Raw genomic sequence first — 21,852 nt, 5'->3', positions numbered from 1 at the left:
GTGACAATTTTTCAACTAATGAGTCATGATGCATAAATAAGCTAAAATAACTTAATTTTAATTTGTATTAATGCATTTTTTTATCACGTTTTGTGAAGTGAAAAGAATATGAGTGAAAGAGTTTTTGTGATATCTCAATTTTACACACCAATCTTATTGTTCACGCCGTTAGAACACCTACGCATTCGCGTGCGGCAGCGAATCTCTGCGAAAGTCTGTGTAACTCTGTGTACTAAAGGCGTCAATGTAATTTAAATATATTTCGAATCTAGGTTGTAACACTACTGCAATCGTATATCCTTAACTAGCCGTGCCTCGCGGTTTTACCCGCATTGCACCGCTCGGCACGTCCGAAATAATTTTTCAAATCGGTCCAGTAGTTCCTTATATTAGCGCGTTCAAATAAACAAACTCATCATCTTTACAATATTTATCCTTAATAAATGTTTAGGAACTATGGGAAAAAACTGGTGAGGAGCCAGAAGTGCTGTACGAGTTGTTTTTCCTCGTCCAAGAGTATGAGGTGGAGAAATTGAGTGGGACTGCTCTTGTTGATGCGTGGCTGAGCCTCACTCGGGAGTATAATGAAGGGTATGTATCTATTTTTGAGAAATTTGAACCTAAATTTATAAAGAACTAGCTTTCCGCCCGCGGCTTCGCCCGCTTTGCCTAAAACCTAATCTATATACTAATACCTATACTAATAATATATAATATTACTAGCTTACCGCCCGCGGCTTCGCCCGCTTTCTCTAAAACGATTTGAGATTTAAACGATCCTATCTCTCAAGTTGGATCGAACTGCACATGGTGTTAGAATTTTATTATAATCGGTTAAGTGGTTTAGGAGTCCATTGAGGACAAACATTGTGACACGAGATTTATATATATTAAGATTATTTAAACTATCCTATTTCTCAAGTTGGATCGAACTGCACATGGTGTGCGAATTTTATTATATAATCGGTTAAGTGGTTTAGGAGTCCATTGAGGACAAACATTGATTGATTTATATATATTATTAAGATAGAAAAAATTCGATCTCGAACCCGCATCCTTTCGCGCCATTACGGTGCGGATGCCTGACCAACTCAGTCACTCGTGACCCGTCGCGTCAGAGCGATCGAATTTATTCTATTCTTTCAGTTTTGTGTCTAAGAAAACTTCCGCGAGAAATGTCCGACAGTCTGTCTGACAGCAACTTGCAAGTCTACTTGCAGGTGGAAACGCGGAATTAGACTTGCAAGTTGCTGTCGGACAGACTGTCGGACATTTCTCGCGGAAGTTTTCTTGCAGATGGAAACGCGGCCTAAGGGACACACCGCGCGCCATCTATTGAGATGATTAACAACCATCTCAACCGATATGAAACACTTTTCAGTGAATACAATATTGTAACGATGGAACACGACTTTTGTTGAAATTTTTTCTATTCTTTATAAATTTATATTTATAAAGCATTTGAATGCCATAAAACCAAAAATATCAATTTCAAATTTTAACCTATTTTTGAGAAATTCTATACCTAGTTTTGAGAAATTCGCACTAAAAAGAAAGTGTAATATGTAAAAATGAAAGTGTAATATTTTTTGTATGAATTAAGTTCAACGCCATCTAGTAAAACACTAATTCAAAGCGAAATGCATGCATTGTTGTAATAAACTGTAGGTAATTAAGTAATATTATAGGTACTGATTTGTTTTCAAATTTACTGTGTTTTATTTTTACTTACTTTTACTGTGCAAACATGTATATAATATGTATAAAGTAGCAACTAGCAATGATTATTTTAGCTTCATTTTTCTCAACAAAATCATATCTCTTTCTGCATGACATAAAATGAACATAGAAAAGAGAAACCTCTATTCTTATTCGATTTCTAAATATTAAAAAAAACATTTTTTACAGAGATCGTAAATGTTCGCCAATGATGTTACAACGACGGTGGTACCAAATGAAACAGTGCGCTAGAGAAAGGTTTTACAATTTTTGGGGCAGTTACAGAGGCAATATCAATTTATTGGAGCGGGCAAAAGTGCATAAACCGACAAACCTACAAGTCGATATAGTTAGAAAGTAAGCATTGACTCTATAACTAAGTACTTAACAAGTTATTACTACTTAATGTCAGTAGTAATAACTTGGCTTTTTTTCAAAACTCAAACATTTATTTATTCAATCAGACTTCTTCGAGAAGCACTTTTGAAACGTCATATTTTTAAATATTTTTAACATTTACCACCGATTCGGAAAGAAAGAGTATATATGGAGAAGAACCGACAAGAAACTCCATAGTTGCTCTTTTTAATAATGTCAGTATTGCATGATTGCAATTTAATTACAAAATATGTAACTGTATATTATCATAATATGCCAAAGAACTGTCATGTGGTTTTTACGCGACAACCCTCCATGGGTTTATGAAACTTATGTAAAATATGGGTATGAACTTGGTATGAACTATGAATGTTGCAATAATATGACAATATGTTGAAACAAATAAATTAAATATTATTCGTCATATTTTGAGTATTGTCGTCGAGTGACAAGTTTCGGGATAATAATAATAAAAAATTCTAAGTATATCACTAAAAAATTATGTAAATTTCTACATAATATGAGATATGCCTAGATAATAATAGCTATCAATATAATTTACTGTGAGGATGATGTGATTAGAGTTAGTAAGTAACGCTTAAACTTTAACTTTTCTTTTAATTTAATTTGTATTTTTTCAGATACAGAACAATAATTATAAAAAAATTTTCGGATTGGGAGGAATTGATAGCCGAACGGAAGGTCATATTAGCTCAGGAATTTGTAAGTACTTATATGTTTTTTTTTAAATAAATGTTAAGGGGCTGACAACACCAAATTGAAGTTATATGAGCAGTTTTTTAAGAAAAAATATTTATTCTAGCCCATCAAAAAAATATATGTAAATATTCATTATATTTCGAAGAACGTGGACGGACTCGATACATAATTGGACAAAATCGGCTCGATACAAAATAATTGCAAAGATTGGTCTTAAAATCATCATTAAACGATTCTATGTCTTTATTTTTTTGACGTACGGGTCTGCAATTTAAAACACAAAGTCAACATAATATTCATACCTGAAACTCTAACGAGTCATATTTCGCATATGTTCACACTTTTCCTTAAATCACATATTTTCTTATTATTTTCTTCTACGACCTGGCCCCGCCAAGTAACAGTGATATTGCGCTCTCGTTTGCACACACTGTCCAATTGTATGGGAGTAAACGAGAGCGTAATCACTCTTAAATTTGGTCTTGTCAGCCCCTTAACGCAATAGTTATGTAAATTCATTTTCATTTAATGAATTTCATACATATAATGCCTTATAATTTATTTTTTATAAAAGAACAAGATTATCAGATGTTTTAAGTTAAAAATGTCTAAACCATTAACCCTATTATTAATTTTAGGATGAAAGGATAGCGGCTTCTCGGAAGAATCCGGTACAACTACAAGGTAATACAAGTTACTTATAAATACTTAAAATTATACCAATGAATCATAAAAAACAGAAAATGTATTAAAACGTGTCTCATTTCAGATGAGCAACCCGAAGTTGAACTTGTGGAACAAAATGTGGAAACCATAAGTCTTGAAGGTGACTCTGACTCTGATAACGAGGGTGAAAAAGATCAAGAAAATAGTGACACGACTAAATTTACTGCTAAGATTAAAAAAGAACTTATTGACTCCATTGACATTGAGGAAACTGACAGTCTAAAATTACTGGAGTCAATAAATATCCCATGCGAAACACCTTTTGGACAAATTGAAGATGAGTCGCTACCCGCTGATGCAAATAGTGCAAGTGAAACGATTCCCACTTTACTAAATGATACTCTCAAAGATAATGTAGAAAACGAAACAGATGATGACGATGATATGGATGAGCTAACACCCTGTGATGATGATGATTCAGATTTTGATCAAAATGAAGACGAAAAGGACCACAATGAATATTCCAATAAAACTAAAAGCTCAGAAGGAAGCCCGACCCAGGTTACCGACGATATAACTGAAGATGATGAAAGTGGCATTGCAATAGTTAAAACAAAAACCGAAATAGATACTTCTTATGAAGGTACTGGAAATTTGGATAGCACACACATGTTGAATTCAAATAATTTGCCGGTGCATGATAGTACTGTAACAAATGAATTAGTAAATAATTCAGTTATTACGAAGGAAATGGAAAGTGCTATAAATATATTAGACGATGACGAAGAGATGGAAGTAGAAGCAACGGAAGACATGCTACCTAAAATAGCAAGTGTCACAAGTGTTGCTGTGCCAACGTCGACGAAGCTCGAAGCCATTGATGATCAAATTTTATCAGAGAAAGCAAATAGCTTGCCAACATCTATGAAGCCCGTAGCTTCTTATGATCAAATTTTAGCAGAGAAAGCAAACAGTTTGCCAACATCCATGAAGCCCGTAGCTTCTTATGATCAAATTTTAGCAGAGAAAGCAAACAGTTTGCCAACATCCATGAAGCCCCAGGCGTCTTATGATCAAATTTTAGCAGAGAAAGCAAATAGCTTGCCAACATCTATGAAGCCCGTAGCTTCTTATGATCAAATTTTAGCAGAGAAAGCAAACAGTTTGCCAACATCCATGAAGCCCCAGGCGTCTTATGATCAAATTTTAGCAGAGAAAGCAAACAGTTTACCAAAAACTATCGAGCCCGAAGCTTCTTATGATCAAATTTTAGCAGAGAAAGCAAACAGCTTGCCAAAATGTATTGAGCCCGAAGTTTCTTACGATCAAATTTTAGCAGAGAAAGCAAACAGCTTGCCAAAATATATCGAGCCCGAAGCTTCTTATGATAAAATTTTAGCAGAGAAAGCAAACAGCTTGCCAAAATGTATTGACCCCGAAGTTTCTTACGATCAAATTTTAGCAGAGAAAGCAAACAGTTTGCTAAATTCCATAAAGCCTGAAGCTATTATTGATCAAAGTGAAGCGGAAAAAGCAAATAGTTTGGCGTTCTTTCAACACAAAGATTTTTTAGACAATTTTGAAGTACTGCCGAGTGATATACAGTTTGTTGATGATGGTATTGTGATTGATGATGAAGATGATGACAATGTAAAAGGTATGTATTTCAAGAATTTGTTTTGGATTTTTTTAAAAGCGTATTAAGTATTTGCTAATTTTTTTATTTTATTTTTCAGACGAAATTAAAATTAAAATTGAAGACGCACAAGTAACAGATACAAATGGAGAAAATGAAAGTTGCAATGTTGACTTAAAACTTTTATTATTTCCAACTGTTTATACGAAAAAATTAGATCATATGGATGTTTTTAAATTTTTGGAATACGATCAAATACGCGACAGAAGGATCATAGATTGCGCGATCATCGAAAGCAAACCAGTTGATGTCAAAGCCGTCAAAACAGAAGAAAACCCAAAAGACAAACCAAAAGAACAAAAAATAGAATCAAAGGAAGAACTAAAACAACCAAAAGAAGAACCAGAACAAGAACAAAATATACAAGTAAAAGAAGAACCAAAAATAGTACCAAAAGAAGAACCAGAAGAAGAATTCGATGTAGACAATTTTGACAATGACTTAGCCACTTCTAGCGATGAGGAATCCATAGATTTTCAAAAACATAGAATAAAATTATCAAGCTGGCTTTTGCAAAAACCTCGCGTTAAAAACTACAATCCGATACAGCTTTGTAAAAATCCTGATTTTAATACAAGATTGAAACGCTTGACCTCTGGATTCCTAAGCTACGAACGAAACCGTCGTTATTTAAAGAGATGTCAACCGGTCACCATCGACCTGCATAAAACTTTCGAAACAAAACTTATATATAAAACGCTTTATTTGAAAGACGAATATACACAGGCAATAAGCATTCCAGGACCGATAGCTCCAATTCCACGAACATCTAGTTCCGAGCTATGTGCAGCAAGGATATCTAATATAAATAATGTTGATCGACCAAATGAACTTCCCGATACTAGCAGCCAAACGGCAACTCCAATGTTACAAACCGTGTCATCTCAAAGGAATAAAGTGGTCAATTTGCCAGATATTAATGAAGTGCGTCGTATTAATCAAAATCTTTTGTGTGCTGAAGTCGCACCCATTCAAAGCAAAAGTCCCCCAATAAAACTTAATGCTAGTCCACATTCTTCTGACAAGGATGTGGAAATGGTAGAAAATGATACATTCATTGAAAATTCAACCGGTAAAACTGGAGGTCAAGACGTGGAAATCGTTAACAGAGATATCACAGGTGAAGTTGAAATAAGTAATCTCGGCGTAGACGTTGTACAAACCCCACACACTATTCCTGACGCCGATCTGACCTCCATAAACATCAATTCAAATGCATCTAAAACGGTTAAATTAAAGTCAATGCAAGATAAACTTATGAATCGTTTAAGTAAACTATCAACTTTATGTCCTGATTCAAGAGGGAAAAAAACTACAAAACTTGTAGAAAAACCCATTTATAAAACTGCACGACTGCAACGTCTTAGAATACCTTGGCTTTCGAGGACCAATTACCGGTGTGAAGATGCTTTGTTGGCGTCTGATACGGTGGATAAAATGTTGATGCTTTTCACTGGTGAAATTTGTTATCGGAAAAAGAAATCTAATTCAAACCATAAAATGATATCATCTTCTACTGGTGCGACATCGAGTGAAACACTAAAAGAAACATTAGATGTCGTGTCCCTGCAAACAAATTCAACGCCAGTAGCTCAAACTAGTGTCAATAAACAAAATGTTGATTTTGATGTCCAAAAGAAAAATAAAAAAAGAGGGAAAAAGCCAGTTTTAATGCCATTAAAACAAAATTCTGATGATGTAAATATCGTATTAAAATATTGTTGTTGGGCTCGTAAAAAAATTGCTAATAAAGGAGTTAATGAAGATTTTCACACATGCAAAACTCACTGTGTGTGTTGTTGTAGTAATATTCTTGGTAAAATTTTGAAACGGGGAGTTTGGAAAACCAAAATGGACCAGCAACTTGTTGAGCCAATTGTTTTATCTGATGATGATAGTGACGTAGTAAAAAGTAATGTAGATACTAATTCGATGGAAGATAACACGACATTGAATACTCCTGAAATATCTTCTCTCGTCCCTGAATCTATAAATATCGATAATTCGATTGACAGTCAAGATATTTCAAATATATCGGAACATAAAGACAGACAAACATTACAAATGGCTAATATATCTGATTTATCTCAACAACCTATATTAGTGACATCCCTACCACAACCTCTGGTTACTCAATCACAACCTCAGTCGTCACAATTACAACCTAATTCAGAGGTTACAGAAACTCGGTCGTCTGAAACCTTTTCAGTCAAATATTCAAAATCAACCGTCAGAGGTAGGTTAAGAAAACGTCCAGAAATGCCTAAAACTGTTTATAGCTACAACAAATTAGCTCAAGAAAAAGTTCAAGTAAAACTTAAAGGTAACGAGATACCAAGACCATCACCAATTTTTATTGGTGTCAATAAAATTTTACTAACTAGTCGGCCTTATTATAGACCCCCAGACTTACCTCTTGAAGCTCCTCAAATATTGTTACCAAACGGCGTTCACTTTGTGTTATTGCCAAATAAAGAACTGGCTGTATCTATCGAACCTGGTGTTGAACTTGATCAAAATGAACTACAGGAATTGCAGTCTATCAAAAATAATATTCAGAAACATATTGACACATTTTCATTATTTAATAACGCAACGACGAATAATCTGCCAGACTGCGGAACAGATAACAATAATCATCAAGAAGATAACGAAAACAGTGAAATAAATGAAAATGCTATGCATGAAAATGAGGATAAAGTTGATGATCTGCAACAGAGCGACGCAAGTAATTTGCCTAATACAAATCAAACTCAAAGTATATCTGATTTACCATTAGACAATATTAACTATTTAGAAACGAATAATTTACTGGACGGTAAAAATAAAGATGAACAAAATTCTGATAAACAAGAAAAGGGTGCTGATGAAGTATCTTTATTAGGAAACCCAAGTACTGGTGCAACGATGACTAGCCGAAAAACGATATTATCAGACTTGATGGAAATGTCTGGCATATCTGAGGAAGACGCTAAAATACCGGAGACCCCTACTCGAAATCTTTTAATGACCATTAATCCTTTGCCAATGGACGGAACTGTACAAACGCCTTTGCCTGCCACTTCAGTAGAGCAAGAATTGGTTGTGACTGATTTCATACAATCACCGCCCGCTCTTGCCGCGTTAGCTGCTCGGCCGGATCTTAAAATAGTGACAACATACAACGACCTGAAATCATCATTCGATATTAATAGTAATTTCTTTAAATTAGATATTATGACTGGTGAGATGTCATCTGTGAACGTATGTATTAAGAAGCGTGAACCGTTGTTAAAAACTAAACATGGCATTCCAAACTCTGACGTTGTAGTTGATTTAACAGAGGATACTGAAAATGATGGACAACCTTCAAACACCGAAATTGAAGATACTGAGAAAGGGGAAACTGTAAATATTGAAACTGAAAGTGTAGCTAAACCAGTAAAACTATTCCGAGCAATACATCCTTCTATATTAAGAAACGATAGCAAAGGATTTTCTGTTCTTAAAACATTCAAGGATATCCGTAGCGATAGAATTTTCAAAAGAGTGGATGCAAATAAGATATTGAAAATTGTTACCGTAAATAAAAGAAAACAACATTTAAATCAACCCTTCCGTTTAGAAATATCAGATTCAGATGAGGACGGCAAATTAGAAAAAAATATGCCTGAAGGTCACGAAAAAACGCAATTGAAAACTATAGATGATTATTCCGATGAATCTGATGAGGAACCTTTAGCAAAGAAAGCCAAACGTCAATCTGAGATCGCAGCTTACAGTGTTCCAAGCACGAATAACGATGAAGCAAATGACAATGAAAAATCTCAATCTGAAGAAAATATGACTTTGTTAGAAATGCCAAATCATATGTTGATGGATGAGGAATTAGATGAACAACCTGAACTTGAGGCGTGTGAAAATGATTCGGAAGAAGATTGTATTTTAGGTGTATAAATTATTTAATTTCGATATGATAATTTCTTTTTTTTTAAGTGTAGTAAAATCATGAATAATAATTTAAATGGACATTTTTTTTAACCGACTCGAATTCGAATTGAATTTATACCAGTATCAATTTAAAACCTAAAAACCTAAAGGTCGAAGGTACCTATAGCCCCTAATGATCTCTTATGTATATTTTTTGGATTGTTACCTAATACGTCGTCATTGCTTGAAATTGACTGCATAATAATAATCATATTACAAGTATCTTTAAGATACAAAGTGCCGTAATCAAAACGGTGCTGTGAGAGATGACCATTTTAATTTTATTATCATTTTTAGTACAAAACTACAATTTAGGGAAAATCGCTAAATAAAGCAGGGTATGGTTACAAACTCAACGGTTGGTCGCACTAAAAAGCACTTAAACCACTGCATAAGTACCTACCTATTTTAAAACATCACAATAATATTATCTCATTGTAATCTAATTTACAATTTACAATCTAATTTACAATTTTGTAAGATTTGTTGTCTGTGATATTACATTTTACAAAGTAAACTTATTATAAACTCATTATTTATTGAAGTAAAGATATAATTGTGCTTAGTCCAAACTCTCGAAATTTGTTCTCTCTGACTAATATTATATAGTTATCTGTGATTTGTTCCGTATTCTTCTAGTACCTAGTAACTATTTGCATTAAATGTATATAGAAATTTATAATTCTCAACTCGAAAAGAAATACCTAAATGTATATAATTTCTGTACGTTATCCTTAAAGGATATCTCATAAGTATTTTTAAGTTTAGTAATAGGTAAGTAAGTGTATATAATATTGGTGTTGTGTCCACAAACTTGTAGTTTGATAGATATCATGTAATTCTGTTCCATATTTTGAAATAAATATTTCTATATGTATTATCTGGTTTATATTTAATCCTTATCCTGAATCCTCATACATGTTATTTTTATCGTCTCATCTTCCATAGAAAACCATCATATTCGACAATAGAGTGTGGAGGGCAAGTGGAGGGTCATTGCTAATCAGACTATTCCGCTAGATGGCGCTTTTAAAACATGAAATATTCGAAAATAGTAATTTTACGAATAATATTGGGCCATGGCCCATAGTATTGTTAACTCAAAAGAAAAAATGAAAGAATCATAGTTTCAAGTTTGTTTAAAATTACGAAAAACGACGTGAATACGAACACTAAAGTTGTATGAATTTTTTTAAATGAAATGAAATAATTTATTGGCAGGAATTGTGGTTAACTAAAAGGTTATAATAATTATTATAAGGCTTATTTAAGATTTAATCTAATAACGTTTTATGATTTTTCTTTTAGTTTAAGTTGGTTTAATTAAATTAGCTGTAATTGAATTTGTCTTACCCTTCTCAATGAACGGGCTATTTATCAATTTGAACCAGGAGTTCCTAAGATTAGAGCATTCAAACTTAACTATTCAACTTTATATAATTATAATAATATAATAATAGCAAATATATGTAATACTATACGGCATTTTCAATTGTAAATTTGGTAGGTATCGTTTATAATTTAAAGGCAATATAGATCAACTGATTTATTAACACATTATCTAGTAACAACTCCAAAGGTTTGTTCTGCCGCTTTCTCTATTTGTTTATGGATGAGGTTAACTTCTGCTTGCGTCAGAGTTTTTTCTAAATGCCTGTATACAATACTGTAACATAGGCTATGCTTCTTTGTCTTTGGATGTATGAATTTGTCCTTCAGTTTTACCTGTAAATGATTAAGAAAAATATTAGATCATAAATGTGAATAAAATTAAATTTTTGTTTGTCTGTATGTGTAAGATTGTGCATGTATCAGACACAAACTAAGTATAACTATGTAATTTGAAAGGTTTTTGAAATGAAACTTCTTTATTGGGGTTGAAAAAAAAATTAGTGTAACATTTTTCGTTACGCGTGACATTTTTCCGTTGCGCGCCGTCTTTTTCTTATCCCTACCACGCGTGAATCGTGATTCGACGTATTTCTGTAAAGTTGCATAGGTATATAGTAAATTATTTTTTGAAAAATAAGGTCATAAAGAAGTTTCACTTCTTACGTGTGTACACTAGTACTCGCACACATTTTTTAATTTATAGATTTCTTCTTAAATACTAGACGGATAAAATTTAGGCACATACATATAAATAAACATACCACTCTAATAATACAGTATGGTATCTAGAAAAGATGTTTTCATTTCCCAAAAACTTAGATTATTCTATGGTATAGACAAATGATACTAACCTGTTCTACAATATCACCTCCAACATCCCTCACCAAGTCATAAAAGTCGTTACTCATGAAAGTATCTATAGTATAATTAGGAGGTAACCAAAATGACAAATCGTTGCTACATTGAGGGTATATAGACACCGGTTTATATGATATCTTGGCATTTAGCTCTTTATCCTGAAATTGCATTAAAAATCCGGAATCGGTACTCCACATGAGCCGAATGTCTGGTATTTTGTATAGCGCCATGGCCAGTCTTTCCAAACCTAGACCAAATGCGTATGCTATGCTATTATTAGGTCCGGCATTGGCAAGTATTTCATTTCGCACAATACCACAGCCTAGAACTTCCATCCATTTATTTTCATAGAAGATCTCTAGCTCCCAGGAAGGATGCGTGAAGGGAAAGTATTCGTCAACCCATCTGTGTTTAATATCATCTCCGAATAGTGCTTTTACCAAACCGATTAGATGATTTTTTAATTGTGCTTCCATCAATTTAGTGGCTTCTAATGTATGGCAGCTCTGTTTTGTTGGATCGTCAATTGTATTCTTAAATGTTTGTGGGTTATCAGTAAATGACTTTTCAAATATTTCTAGATTAGGGTGGTTTTCAAATAATTGTTCCTTAAGTTGAGATCGTACAGCATCTACCTGGAAGATGACTGATATTTTATAAGTAATTTTTAAGAGTATCATCAAAATGATAAATAAAAAGGCAAACCAAATGTTAAAAAATTAAATTAGTGACATCGACCTTATCTATAAACTGAAAAAACATGTGGTTGTATTAGATATGGTTATTTATAGTTTTATTAAATTTGTGAACTGTTTCCAAAACCATTTTTTTAGATTGAGAACTGTATAACTGTGTTCCTAAATCGCTTAATTATTGATGTTTTTATTAGATTTTATCTCAAGTCAACCTCTAAAATATATAATAAACAAACTCACCTGATGAAAAACTGGAAAATGTGTAGAGTCAATTTCATCCCTTCTATATACATCACCAATCATGAGAAAGTTATCCAGACCAGCCCGAAGCAACTCACTTTGATGTGCTGTCATGTGAGCTCGCAGAAGTAAAGAATTATTTACGTAATAACAATCCGACTTAGCCCTACTAACATGGTCAATTGGTATAAGCAAATCATCAAAGTTCTGCTTCGTAGAGACAATCGGTGATAAGTTATCGTATACACTGAATGTTGGGTTTCCTCCATGCGTAAATGATGAGTAAAAATAATTCACAATTCGCTGCCGCACCATGGACAGTGGATGGCCCTTTTGCAAGTGTAAATTCCTATTTAAATATGATATTATTTTTGGCGTAACATTTGTATAATCATCTGTAGCATATTCTTTATTGTTTATTTGAATAGAGGCCACAGATTTGGCCGCTGTACTGAAATTGGGCTTGAAAAGGTAAGTGTATAATATTCGCGTTCTTGTTAGAATTATCGTCATTGTTCTTTTATTTTTTCTCCAGGATGTGTTCAAATTATGTCACTTATGGCATCAATGATGTATATTTGAACAGTTCTGTAATAATTTGTATTATTTTAGAGTTTTATTTTTAATATTTACACATTTTTATTAAAAATTCTTAACTTAGACCTAGATCTCAACTTGACGTTGACTTTGATATATTTTGACAGTGAAATTAGATAAAATGTAAATACAGATTTAATCACTTAGATAATAAAAATTATCAGCTGTACATTTTCTACGTTTAACAGAATAAGGTAGTGACTAATTAATTCAATTTACTAAATTTAACGTATAACTTTTTAATATGTACGATTATGTAATGATTATTCATTTTTATCACTTAATTTTATTATTCCTAAACACATCAACTGTTCTCTGTTAGTACTGTCAACACGCTGTCAATATATAGAACAATAACACAGCTGTTATTTGTTAACCTTAAATAAAAGGTTTTAACCTTTTTAATTATATAAGAACAATTTAAAAATAAAACAATGATATCAAAACGACTTCTACATATAGCGCAATTAAGCGCAGTAGGATTAGCTGGTTATTTTGTGGGATATAAAGGAAAGAATAAAAACGATGAATCCCTAGTAAACGGAAAAACATTACGAAGTTTACCTGCATTACCAATATTTGGGACTGTATCTGCTGCAGTACCGTATACAGAAGGAGGTGGAGCGAAAGAAAGGGTATGTTTAATTCATTATAAAGTTTTAATCATTCCATTAACGTAACTTACTGCACGATCCACATAGTAGGTAACCATCATACACATCGAATTAATAATTACATTATATATATTTGCACAAACAAAACAGGAATTCCGCTTTATGAAACATTATTTATGTCTCTATACCTTTTCATTTATCTAATGGTAACGTTTACAGATTAAAATTATCATACACAAACTGTCTTAGTAAATTTTCACCCTTTTAGATTTCAGAAATAATGAAATATGGGTTCCCGGGTCTGGACAATGTGCGCTCGTATGATGATTTCGTGCTCTCCTATGATCGTCGCACGCGGGTTCCTCATTGGGTGTTTGAGCACATAACCAAGGATCATGTAAGCAAGAATGATGCTGTGGATAGAAGCAAATGTGACTTCAAGCCTGATGAGAGCATTCATCCGTTCTTTAGGTATGTATTAAATGTGGGTCTGCAAACAATTTGAAGCTGATGTCTCATTTTAATTAAAGGTATAAAAGGGTAATATTGCATGGAAAAAGGAAACAATACATATTAACAAGTCAATTAGAGAACACAAAAAAAAACAATACCTTATGTGTGGCCTGTATAAAAATTTTGGTTTTGAAGCAGGAAGAAACATGTTTTTTGTCATATTTCTATAAGCTTACATCAACATGTTTAAATTCCATATGCATTTGGCCAAAATTTTGTCAATTGTTATTTATTTTTATGAATTATGCTTCAGGTCACAGAACAGTGACTATAAGGGATCGGGATTTGACCGTGGCCACATGGCTGCGGCTGGTAACCATCGTCTAGCACAGAGGCATGTTGACCAGACATTCTTCTTGACTAATATGGCCCCACAGGTATGTAATTTTCATTCAGTTATATTGCACTTTCAGAGTAGTGTAAAAATATTAAATAATAATAGAATAGAATAATAGAATTTAATCAGTACCTCTAACTTATTATTATAGAAGATTTTGATCCTTGAATCCTTTAATTGATTGTAATTTTTTGAAACTGTATTGGAGTTTAAACTTATATAGAATGCAAAATGGTGTACTCAATAAGTCTTTATTATTACAGATAAATTTACAACTAATAAATAATGTGAAATATTCTACTCAATAGTAATTAAAAAACTAAAGAAATGATATACCTTTTCAGGTGGGTCAAGGTTTCAATAGAGATTCATGGAATAGACTGGAAAAACATGTAAGGAAGCTGACAAAAGTGTATGATAATGTTTATTGCTGTACTGGTCCATTATACTTACCCAGGTAATATTTTATTTATAAAATCTATTAAAATTGTATTTCTATCACAACACATTATTTAATTAAAATACCTTAGAGGTAGCGCGCACGAGTAACTTTGTCTCCGCATTATTTTGTCTCTCCCACCCATGGGCTAGTATGAAAGTGCGCGCACGTAGCGACGCAACTCCCCATACAATTGATGGAAGAGACAAAATAGTTGCGGAGACAAAAGTTGCTCGTGCGTGCTAGCTCTTACATTCTAAGTATGAATATAACTTTTCATAGCAATAAAGTAATTTTATGAGTTTTATAATTTACTATTTCTTATTATATTATTACTTCTTTGCCATTCAATATTTATAAAAAAATGTTCATTTAATTCTCTTTAACCATAGACTATCTGTATTTTTTTATTTGCACTGGCAACACTTAGGAGTTAACAAATTAAAAAAAAGCAATTTATTTATAATTATAGGAGAGAGGCAGACGGCAAATCATATGTAAAGTATCAAGTGATAGGTGCAAACACAGTAGCCGTTCCCACACATTTCTACAAAGTTGTAGTGTGTGAGGCTCCAGACGGCAGCTTGCATATGGAGTCCTATGTTATGCCTAATCAGAAGCTATCTGATGAGACTCCTGTGTCCTCATATATGGTAAATATTGTTATTTTTCTGTATGAATATTGTTAATTTCTGAAATGAATGACTAAATGATTGGCTTTGGTATATTTTAATGATATTGTTTACTTTAAACTGGCTGCGCTTCGCGATTTCACCCGCGTGGCTACGCTCCTGTTATAATGATAATATTATATAGCTTAAAACCTTCCTCGTTAAATGGGCCATCTAACACCAAAATCTATCTCTTGATTAACTCTTGAGCTTTATAATATTAGTATAGATATCGCTATTATGTTTCGATAAGAAAAAAGAAAGAAATGTTTGAATTTAATAGTTGATTACAAGGCACGCACACACTAAGACCAAAGATTAGAATATCTTAAATTGTAGTTCTAAATTAAATCTATTTCCTCTTGAAAATTAAAATGGCTCTTTTTTATTTTACAGGTGCCACCAGAGACAATAGAAAAAGCGGCCGGACTTTTATTCTTTGACAAAATACATAGAAGTAAATTGACGACGATTAACGGGAAAAAAGTGTAAATGCATAGTGCAATTTTATTATTTTAATTAACTAGTTATAATAGTGTAAATAGATTTATTATTGATGATCTTTATTGTGAATATTATATGATGTTGAAATTATTTGTTTTTAAATACATATCAAATTAAAATGCCTGTTTTTTATTTAAAACACCCCGTTAGATTAAGGGTCAACTCAAACCAAAAGAGCGGCGAAGCGCAGCGAAGTGGAGCGCAGTTTCCGTGTCATATGAATTTTTACTTTATTGTCATTACTATAAAACTTATTACCGCCTGAGAAACTCGAGCCCGCGGCGCCGCTGGAATTCCGCGGAATTCGTTTCTCGACTCGTTCGAGTTTCTCATGCGATAATAAGTATTATAGTAATGAAAATAAAGTTAAAATTCATATGGCACTGAAACTGCGCTCCGCTTCGCTGCGCTTCGCCGCTCTTTTGGTGTGAGTTGACCCTTAATATCGCCCACAATTATTATAAATCGATTAGAATGAATATAAAATGCTATCAAATCCAGTTCAAAAAATATTTATAGATTTATGAGAGCTTTATGTTATAATTATTATAATTGTACTCTTTAAGTAAGTACTTGCAAATTAAAAAAAAAATCATCAGTTTCGCACGTTTTTTACAATTAAAAACAAAGGCCTTTTAAAAAAATGTAGTATATTGAATATGTATTACAATGTATACAGTATATTTGAAACAGTTCAATCCTCTTCCTCTTCAGACGCTCCGTTTTGTTGTGGCTCATCGTCAGCACCAGCATCACCCATACCTAGGACAAATAATAAAAATAAATAATGAAATAAATATATTAATACTAGTTTTGGGCCCACGGCTTTTCTCACGTTTACTTCACGTTTCACATTTATTTAATTTTATCGTAATCGGGGGTAAAAAGATGATATATTAGTTCTACAACATTAAACAAGTAAGTAGTATTGAGAATTGCCTATAGACGTGAAAGCTTAGAGCTAGCGCGCAAGAGCAACTTTTGTGTCTCTCCCATCAACTCTATGGGCTAGTAAGAAAGTGTGCGCACGTAGCTTCGCAACTCCCCATAGAGTTGATGGGACAGACAAAATAGTTGCGGAGACAAAAGTTGCTCTTGCGCGCTAGCTCTTCAATTTGTAGTTATTAAAACTTGAAAATTTATAACAATAAAGCATAATATAACCGTAGATATCAAAAACTTCTCATAGTGCTGCTTGTTGTTACAAAAATTTTTAATTTCAAGCAATAACTTGGACTGGTATAATACACTGAATATAAAAAAAAAACTGCTAAAAAAATTTTTACACTGACAATAAAGCCATCGCTCACTGCCCCACCCCAGAAAAAAAAAAAGTAAAAGCACGCACCTTGGTCCTTGTCCTCCAGCCACCTCCGCGTTCTCTCAATAAACATCTACAATGACGGCCGATCATAGACAAACATCACAAAAAAAAATAAAAATAAAAAAAGAAAGTCCCCATACCTTGGTCCTCGTCCTCCTCCGCGGAGTCTCCAGCGACTTCCGCGTTCTCCGCCTCCGCGCGCTCCATCTGCCGCGCCAGTTCCGCCTCGTCGGTCGCTGTGACCACTTTAGGCTGCAAAGGAGAATGCCCATGAAAGTATGGACCACAGTATAGTGTTGCGTCAATGCCAGAGTGGTTTTGGAGGGTTCTTCGATATTCAAAAGATTTTTACCAATACATTTTTTTGTGATAAAAACAGGGGTTTTCAAGATATTGAGAAAAATGTGAATTAACCTCAAAACTTAAATGAACCCGATTTAGTTAGGTTTATGTGTGATTTAGGTAGTATTTTATCGTCTGAAGGCTATTTTTCGTTTAACATAATATTTAATCTATGCGTAGCGCTTATGCTTTCAGGCAAAGTCTATGTGTTCATCGGCTATGTGTAGGTAGGCACCAGAAATCTTCCGGGACGGATTTCAAGAAAACCTATATATATTTTTCAAAAATGCCAATAGAGTTTTTATTCAGTTTACATATTGTTGTTGTTGTTTGAATCATTTTTTCACTACATATTCGAAGAAAGAAACAAATAAGAAATAACTGGTTACCTTCCAAGCTATCTTACAAGCTATGTCATAATCATATTTTTGTAATTCAATGAAAACAATATTAGCTATTTACCATAGTAAATGTCATAATAGTTACCGCTTGGTTACCGTGGTAACCAGTAATGGATACTAAATCTATGGTAACGGATCTAAACAATTACATGTCTTATTAGATTTTACAAAACATTCCCTGGTCAAAATATATTTTCCGATAGTAAGAAGGCCTCTAAATTGCCGAGATTTTTTTTAATAGTATTTTTATCTTGATGCATGAGAAAAAACCTGTACCAAAAATGTAAACGGTAATGGACACTAAATCTATAATAACGGATCTAAACAATTACATGTCTTATTAGATTTTACAAAACATTCCCTGTTCAAAATATATTTTCCGATGGTAAGAAGGCCTCTAAATTGCCGAGATTTTTTTTAATATATTGTTGTCTTGATGCATGAGAAAAACCAGTACCAAAAATGGGCATTCTCCTTTATAAATTTTATGTGTGATATGGAAAAAAAGTATCATCAAAATCGGTTCACCGAATTTACATAACATCAAACTCATAATTAAAAAAAAATACAGTTAATTTGAAAACCTCTCCTTGCTTGAAGAAAATGATTGAAAAAATATTTTTTGACGATTCAACATAAAAATAGTTCATTATAGAAGTCTAGTTGAATGAATTAAAAGTACATTGTTGATTGGAAAATTGAAACAATCTAAAGGAAGTGACATTTAAATTTTTATTGCTCTTCACTACATAGTATAAAACAAAGTCGCTTTCTCTGTCCCTATGTCCATTTATATGCTTAAATCTTTAAAACTACGCAACGGATTTTGATGCGTTTTTTTTTTATAGATAGAGTGATTCAAGAGAAAGGTTTTAGTATATAATTTATTAGGTTGTAGACAAAGCGGGCCAAGCCGCGGGCGGTAAGCTAGTTGCTGATAAAAGTTGTGTTTTCCAATTAGTAGACATAAATAAATGTATTCTTACCGCCATTTGCACATTAAACACGCCACCAGCTTCTGTGATCGTTTCATTGATCTTGTCGATCGCGTCCTGTAACGCTTTGAGACCGTCCGTTTTCTCGGGCGTTGATGTGGTCATGACTGGAATTTTATAGTAAATAAAGCATTTCTGGCATAAATTGAAATCAAATCTTCACTTAAGAAGAAGTGTAATAAAAAGGTAAATTTTTATGTTGCAGGTGGAAACAATAAACTAAAGACACTACTGTACATATTTTGGTGTTACGATTGACGAATTTTAAATTAAAAGTTTCAAACTATCCTTATATTAAGGTAATGATTTTTTAACACCTATCTATGGATGATGATAAATAATTGTGTACAAATAAAAATGTGTGCGCGTACTAGTGTACACACGTAAGAAGTGAAACTTCTTCATGACCTTATTTGCCTGTATATGCAACTTTACAGAAATACGTCGAATCACGCGTGGTAGGGATAAGAAAAAGATTGCGCGTAACGCAAAAATGTCACGCGTAACGAAAAAATGTTACACTAATTTTTTTTCCAACCCCGATAAAGAAGTTTCACTTAAAAAAAAATTGTACAAGCAGCTAAAAACGCATCTTGTAATTAACAATAACACACCCTGCAGAGTTTAAAATAAACTTACCATACAAAGGCGGTGCAATGAGATTGATTTTGATTGGCATCTCTGGTGTCGACAGTGAAAGGCCAGCTTTTAGCGCAGCCTTAACTGCGTCAATGCCCTCATATCCATAGCACGCACATTCAATGTCAGCACGAATCTTAACAGCTTGGGATGTGAGTTTCCTCTTGATGTTCGCTAAGAGCACTTCTTTCGTCTTCTCGTCTAAACCGCATTCGTTCAATACTGAGGGGTCTCTGTAATAATTGTTGATATAAAAGTTTTTTTTACGTATGTATAAGTATTTTAGGTGTTTGGTTTGGTATTCAAATAAAATCTACGCCCTTCAGTTAATAAAGCAGTCGGCTAATTCACGGAACAATGGTTATGATTTTAAAAGAACTACAGTTGCTTGCTTGTTCTTCTTTAGAAACTTCTTCTGAACTGGTGGTAAATTATCATATTTCTGTATTTTGGTGTACAAGTACTTCTAAACTTAGTCAAGTTGAATGAATAACTGTTTGAGTTTTTATAACTTTGGTTACTTACACAGCAGCCTGTTTAAAGAAGTCATACGCTGATGCCTTCTTCTTATACTTCTCTTCGAAATGCCAAGCCGTTCTCTTGTACAGCTCTTCCAATTGCTCCGAGTTCTCGTAATGCAACAGTTCCGCTACATGCCTAAGGATCGAGTTAACTGCCTTCGCCTTGGCGTACCTCTCTGTGCACTTGTCAATGTCCTCTGCGGATACACGACGTTTTGACAAGTCTATGTAACCTGGAACAAAGAATAGTGGAATAATACTTATTTACAGTTCTTTATATTCCATTAACGGTTAGGAAAATTTAGTTATTTCTAAGATTTAACTTTAATAATTTTCAGTTTGTAGTGTATAGTCAAGCATCATCCAAGTTCTGCCTTACTGATTTTTATGTTTGAAATGTACTTTTAGTAAATTTTCTATAAATTAAAACTTAATTAAATCAATGTTTTATTATTTTTACACGCCGTTCAGACACATAACTTAAAAATGCCATGAGACGACTTTGTAGAATCCTGAACATTTAATAACTTTTTTCACACTAAGAACTCTTTCAAAATTAGTAACAATACGGTTATCTATGTTATTTACCCTTTTCTTTGTCCACTCTGATGACCACAACAGGCTCAGTCTTGCCAACACGAATCAGTTTGTTGATAGAACGAATACGACGTCTGGACAACTCAGAGAGCAATATCATGCCCTCGATATTATTGTATTCGAGCAAATGTACGTATGCGCCCATCTCGGCGATGGAACGTACATTTACCATCACTACATCTTCCACTTCAGGATATTTCTCCTGGTAAAACCTACACGATAGAGGCATCTGAAAATTGGGAGAATTATAACCTCTTTAGAATCAATCTGATATTAGTTTGTGAAGACTAAACTTAGGGTAGTAATTGTCTTTAAATAAAACAAACCTTTATAAACTTTCTTCTGTAGTTTTTCAGTAATTTAACTTTGAAAAATCTGATGAAACTATTTTGTTCACGTTGAGCCTTACAAAACTGACAACTGACAAGTGACAATTAATGGAAGTTGCAATTCTTAATAATGTCATTTCAGCTCTATAGAATCTGTGATAGAATACAAGGCAATTGAGAAATAGAGTTAGATTTGTATTGAATAAAAAATAAATTTTGCGTAAAAAATATAATATTGAAAATAAAATTTAAAGATTTATTTGATGATTCTATTAATCGGCATCTGTCACTCTCTATTGATTTTTCAAATATTGAAAATCGATACCATAATCTTCCTACCGTCGCGTCATGGAGTTTCCAGTTAGATTTCTGTGATTAGATTATATTTTATGTCTGTGATTTTATGCAAGGGTTGATTAGTTAGGATCCATCCAAGGTTCCATCGGTTCCATCGTCTGGAACCTCAAACTGACTGAATCCATCATCGATCATGCTTTTAACATAATACCTACTTATTAAGTTGTTCTTTTGAAAAAGAAGATTAAAAAGCTATCATAGGTAGCATGTAACCTTGCATCTCTTGCATGTAACTAATGATTTACAATTTAAGCGTACCTTTGAAGATCATAGATGAATGTTAACAAAACCTAAGAGCAATAAACCTATAGAGTTCTTATATTGAGACAGAACAAAATA

At 33.2% G+C, this 21,852-nt stretch overlaps 4 protein-coding genes across 9 annotated transcripts in view; 2 read left to right on the top strand and 2 right to left on the bottom strand.

Annotated features, from left to right (window-relative positions):
• The window catches only part of LOC123702026 (kinesin-related protein 4-like), a 37,889-nt gene extending 27,863 nt beyond the window's left edge, over positions 1–10,026 (top strand). For 5 of the 6 annotated variants that reach the window (XM_045649675.1, XM_045649672.1, XM_045649671.1 and 2 more), the window contains 6 exons: positions 452–591; positions 1,909–2,076; positions 2,739–2,820; positions 3,456–3,501; positions 3,587–5,140; positions 5,220–10,026. In XM_045649675.1, the coding sequence (XP_045505631.1) occupies positions 452–591; positions 1,909–2,076; positions 2,739–2,820; positions 3,456–3,501; positions 3,587–5,140; positions 5,220–9,115 (5,886 nt within the window). In that variant the 3' untranslated portion in view covers positions 9,116–10,026. The remainder of the gene's footprint in view (positions 1–451; positions 592–1,908; positions 2,077–2,738; positions 2,821–3,455; positions 3,502–3,586; positions 5,141–5,219) is intronic. The other variant, XM_045649676.1, reaches the window with a different exon arrangement.
• A 655-nt stretch (positions 10,027–10,681) lies between these two features.
• Positions 10,682–13,013, bottom strand: LOC123702034 (probable phenylalanine--tRNA ligase, mitochondrial). The gene is made up of 3 exons (XM_045649694.1): positions 12,334–13,013; positions 11,392–12,033; positions 10,682–10,873 (listed from the first exon to the last, which is right to left on the bottom strand). Exons 1-3 carry the CDS (start codon positions 12,844–12,846, stop codon positions 10,706–10,708), a joined length of 1,323 nt encoding a protein of 440 aa, XP_045505650.1. The 5' UTR covers positions 12,847–13,013; the 3' UTR covers positions 10,682–10,705.
• Positions 13,014–13,284: 271 nt separating this feature from the next.
• Positions 13,285–16,086, top strand: LOC123702038 (endonuclease G, mitochondrial). Its single transcript, XM_045649700.1, has 6 exons — positions 13,285–13,565; positions 13,813–14,015; positions 14,311–14,434; positions 14,739–14,851; positions 15,306–15,486; positions 15,901–16,086. Exons 1-6 carry the CDS (start codon positions 13,365–13,367, stop codon positions 15,994–15,996), a joined length of 918 nt encoding a protein of 305 aa, XP_045505656.1. The 5' UTR covers positions 13,285–13,364; the 3' UTR covers positions 15,997–16,086.
• A 552-nt stretch (positions 16,087–16,638) lies between these two features.
• LOC123702036 (eukaryotic translation initiation factor 2 subunit 1) lies at positions 16,639–21,293 on the bottom strand. Its single transcript, XM_045649695.1, has 7 exons — positions 21,154–21,293; positions 20,819–21,056; positions 20,235–20,463; positions 19,710–19,942; positions 19,062–19,177; positions 17,473–17,584; positions 16,639–16,770 (listed from the first exon to the last, which is right to left on the bottom strand). The coding sequence occupies exons 2-7, from the start codon at positions 21,054–21,056 to the stop codon at positions 16,703–16,705; spliced, it is 996 nt and encodes a 331-aa protein (XP_045505651.1). The 5' UTR covers positions 21,154–21,293; the 3' UTR covers positions 16,639–16,702.
• Positions 21,294–21,852: the final 559 nt, after the last annotated feature.

This window comes from Colias croceus, chromosome 22 (assembly GCF_905220415.1).
Source record: "Colias croceus chromosome 22, ilColCroc2.1".
In the NCBI taxonomy this organism is placed as follows: Eukaryota; Metazoa; Arthropoda; class Insecta; order Lepidoptera; family Pieridae; genus Colias; species Colias croceus.
The sequence above is the reverse complement of the archived record's forward strand: the minus strand, read 5'-3'. Positions and strand labels throughout refer to the sequence as shown.

What these genes read in the sequence shown, in the direction of transcription:
- LOC123702038 (XM_045649700.1), top strand. Translation starts at nt 13,365, where the DNA reads ATGATATCAAAACGACTTCTACATATAGCGCAATTAAGCGCAGTAGGA. An exon ending in AGCATTCATCCGTTCTTTAG is followed by an intron (nt 14,016 to 14,310) that starts GTATGTATTAAA and finishes ATTATGCTTCAG; the next exon opens with GTCACAGAACAGTGACTATA. An exon ending in TGACTAATATGGCCCCACAG is followed by an intron (nt 14,435 to 14,738) that starts GTATGTAATTTT and finishes ATACCTTTTCAG; the next exon opens with GTGGGTCAAGGTTTCAATAG.
- LOC123702034 (XM_045649694.1), bottom strand. Translation starts at nt 12,846, where the DNA reads ATGACGATAATTCTAACAAGAACGCGAATATTATACACTTACCTTTTC. An exon ending in ATTTTCCAGTTTTTCATCAG is followed by an intron (nt 12,034 to 12,333) that starts GTGAGTTTGTTT and finishes GTCATCTTCCAG; the next exon opens with GTAGATGCTGTACGATCTCA. An exon ending in GAGGTGATATTGTAGAACAG is followed by an intron (nt 10,874 to 11,391) that starts GTTAGTATCATT and finishes AATCATTTACAG; the next exon opens with GTAAAACTGAAGGACAAATT.
- LOC123702036 (XM_045649695.1), bottom strand. Translation starts at nt 21,056, where the DNA reads ATGCCTCTATCGTGTAGGTTTTACCAGGAGAAATATCCTGAAGTGGAA. An exon ending in TTCTTTAAACAGGCTGCTGT is followed by an intron (nt 19,943 to 20,234) that starts GTAAGTAACCAA and finishes CAATTATTACAG; the next exon opens with AGACCCCTCAGTATTGAACG. An exon ending in GGAGGAGGACGAGGACCAAG is followed by an intron (nt 16,771 to 17,472) that starts GTATGGGGACTT and finishes TATTTGTCCTAG; the next exon opens with GTATGGGTGATGCTGGTGCT.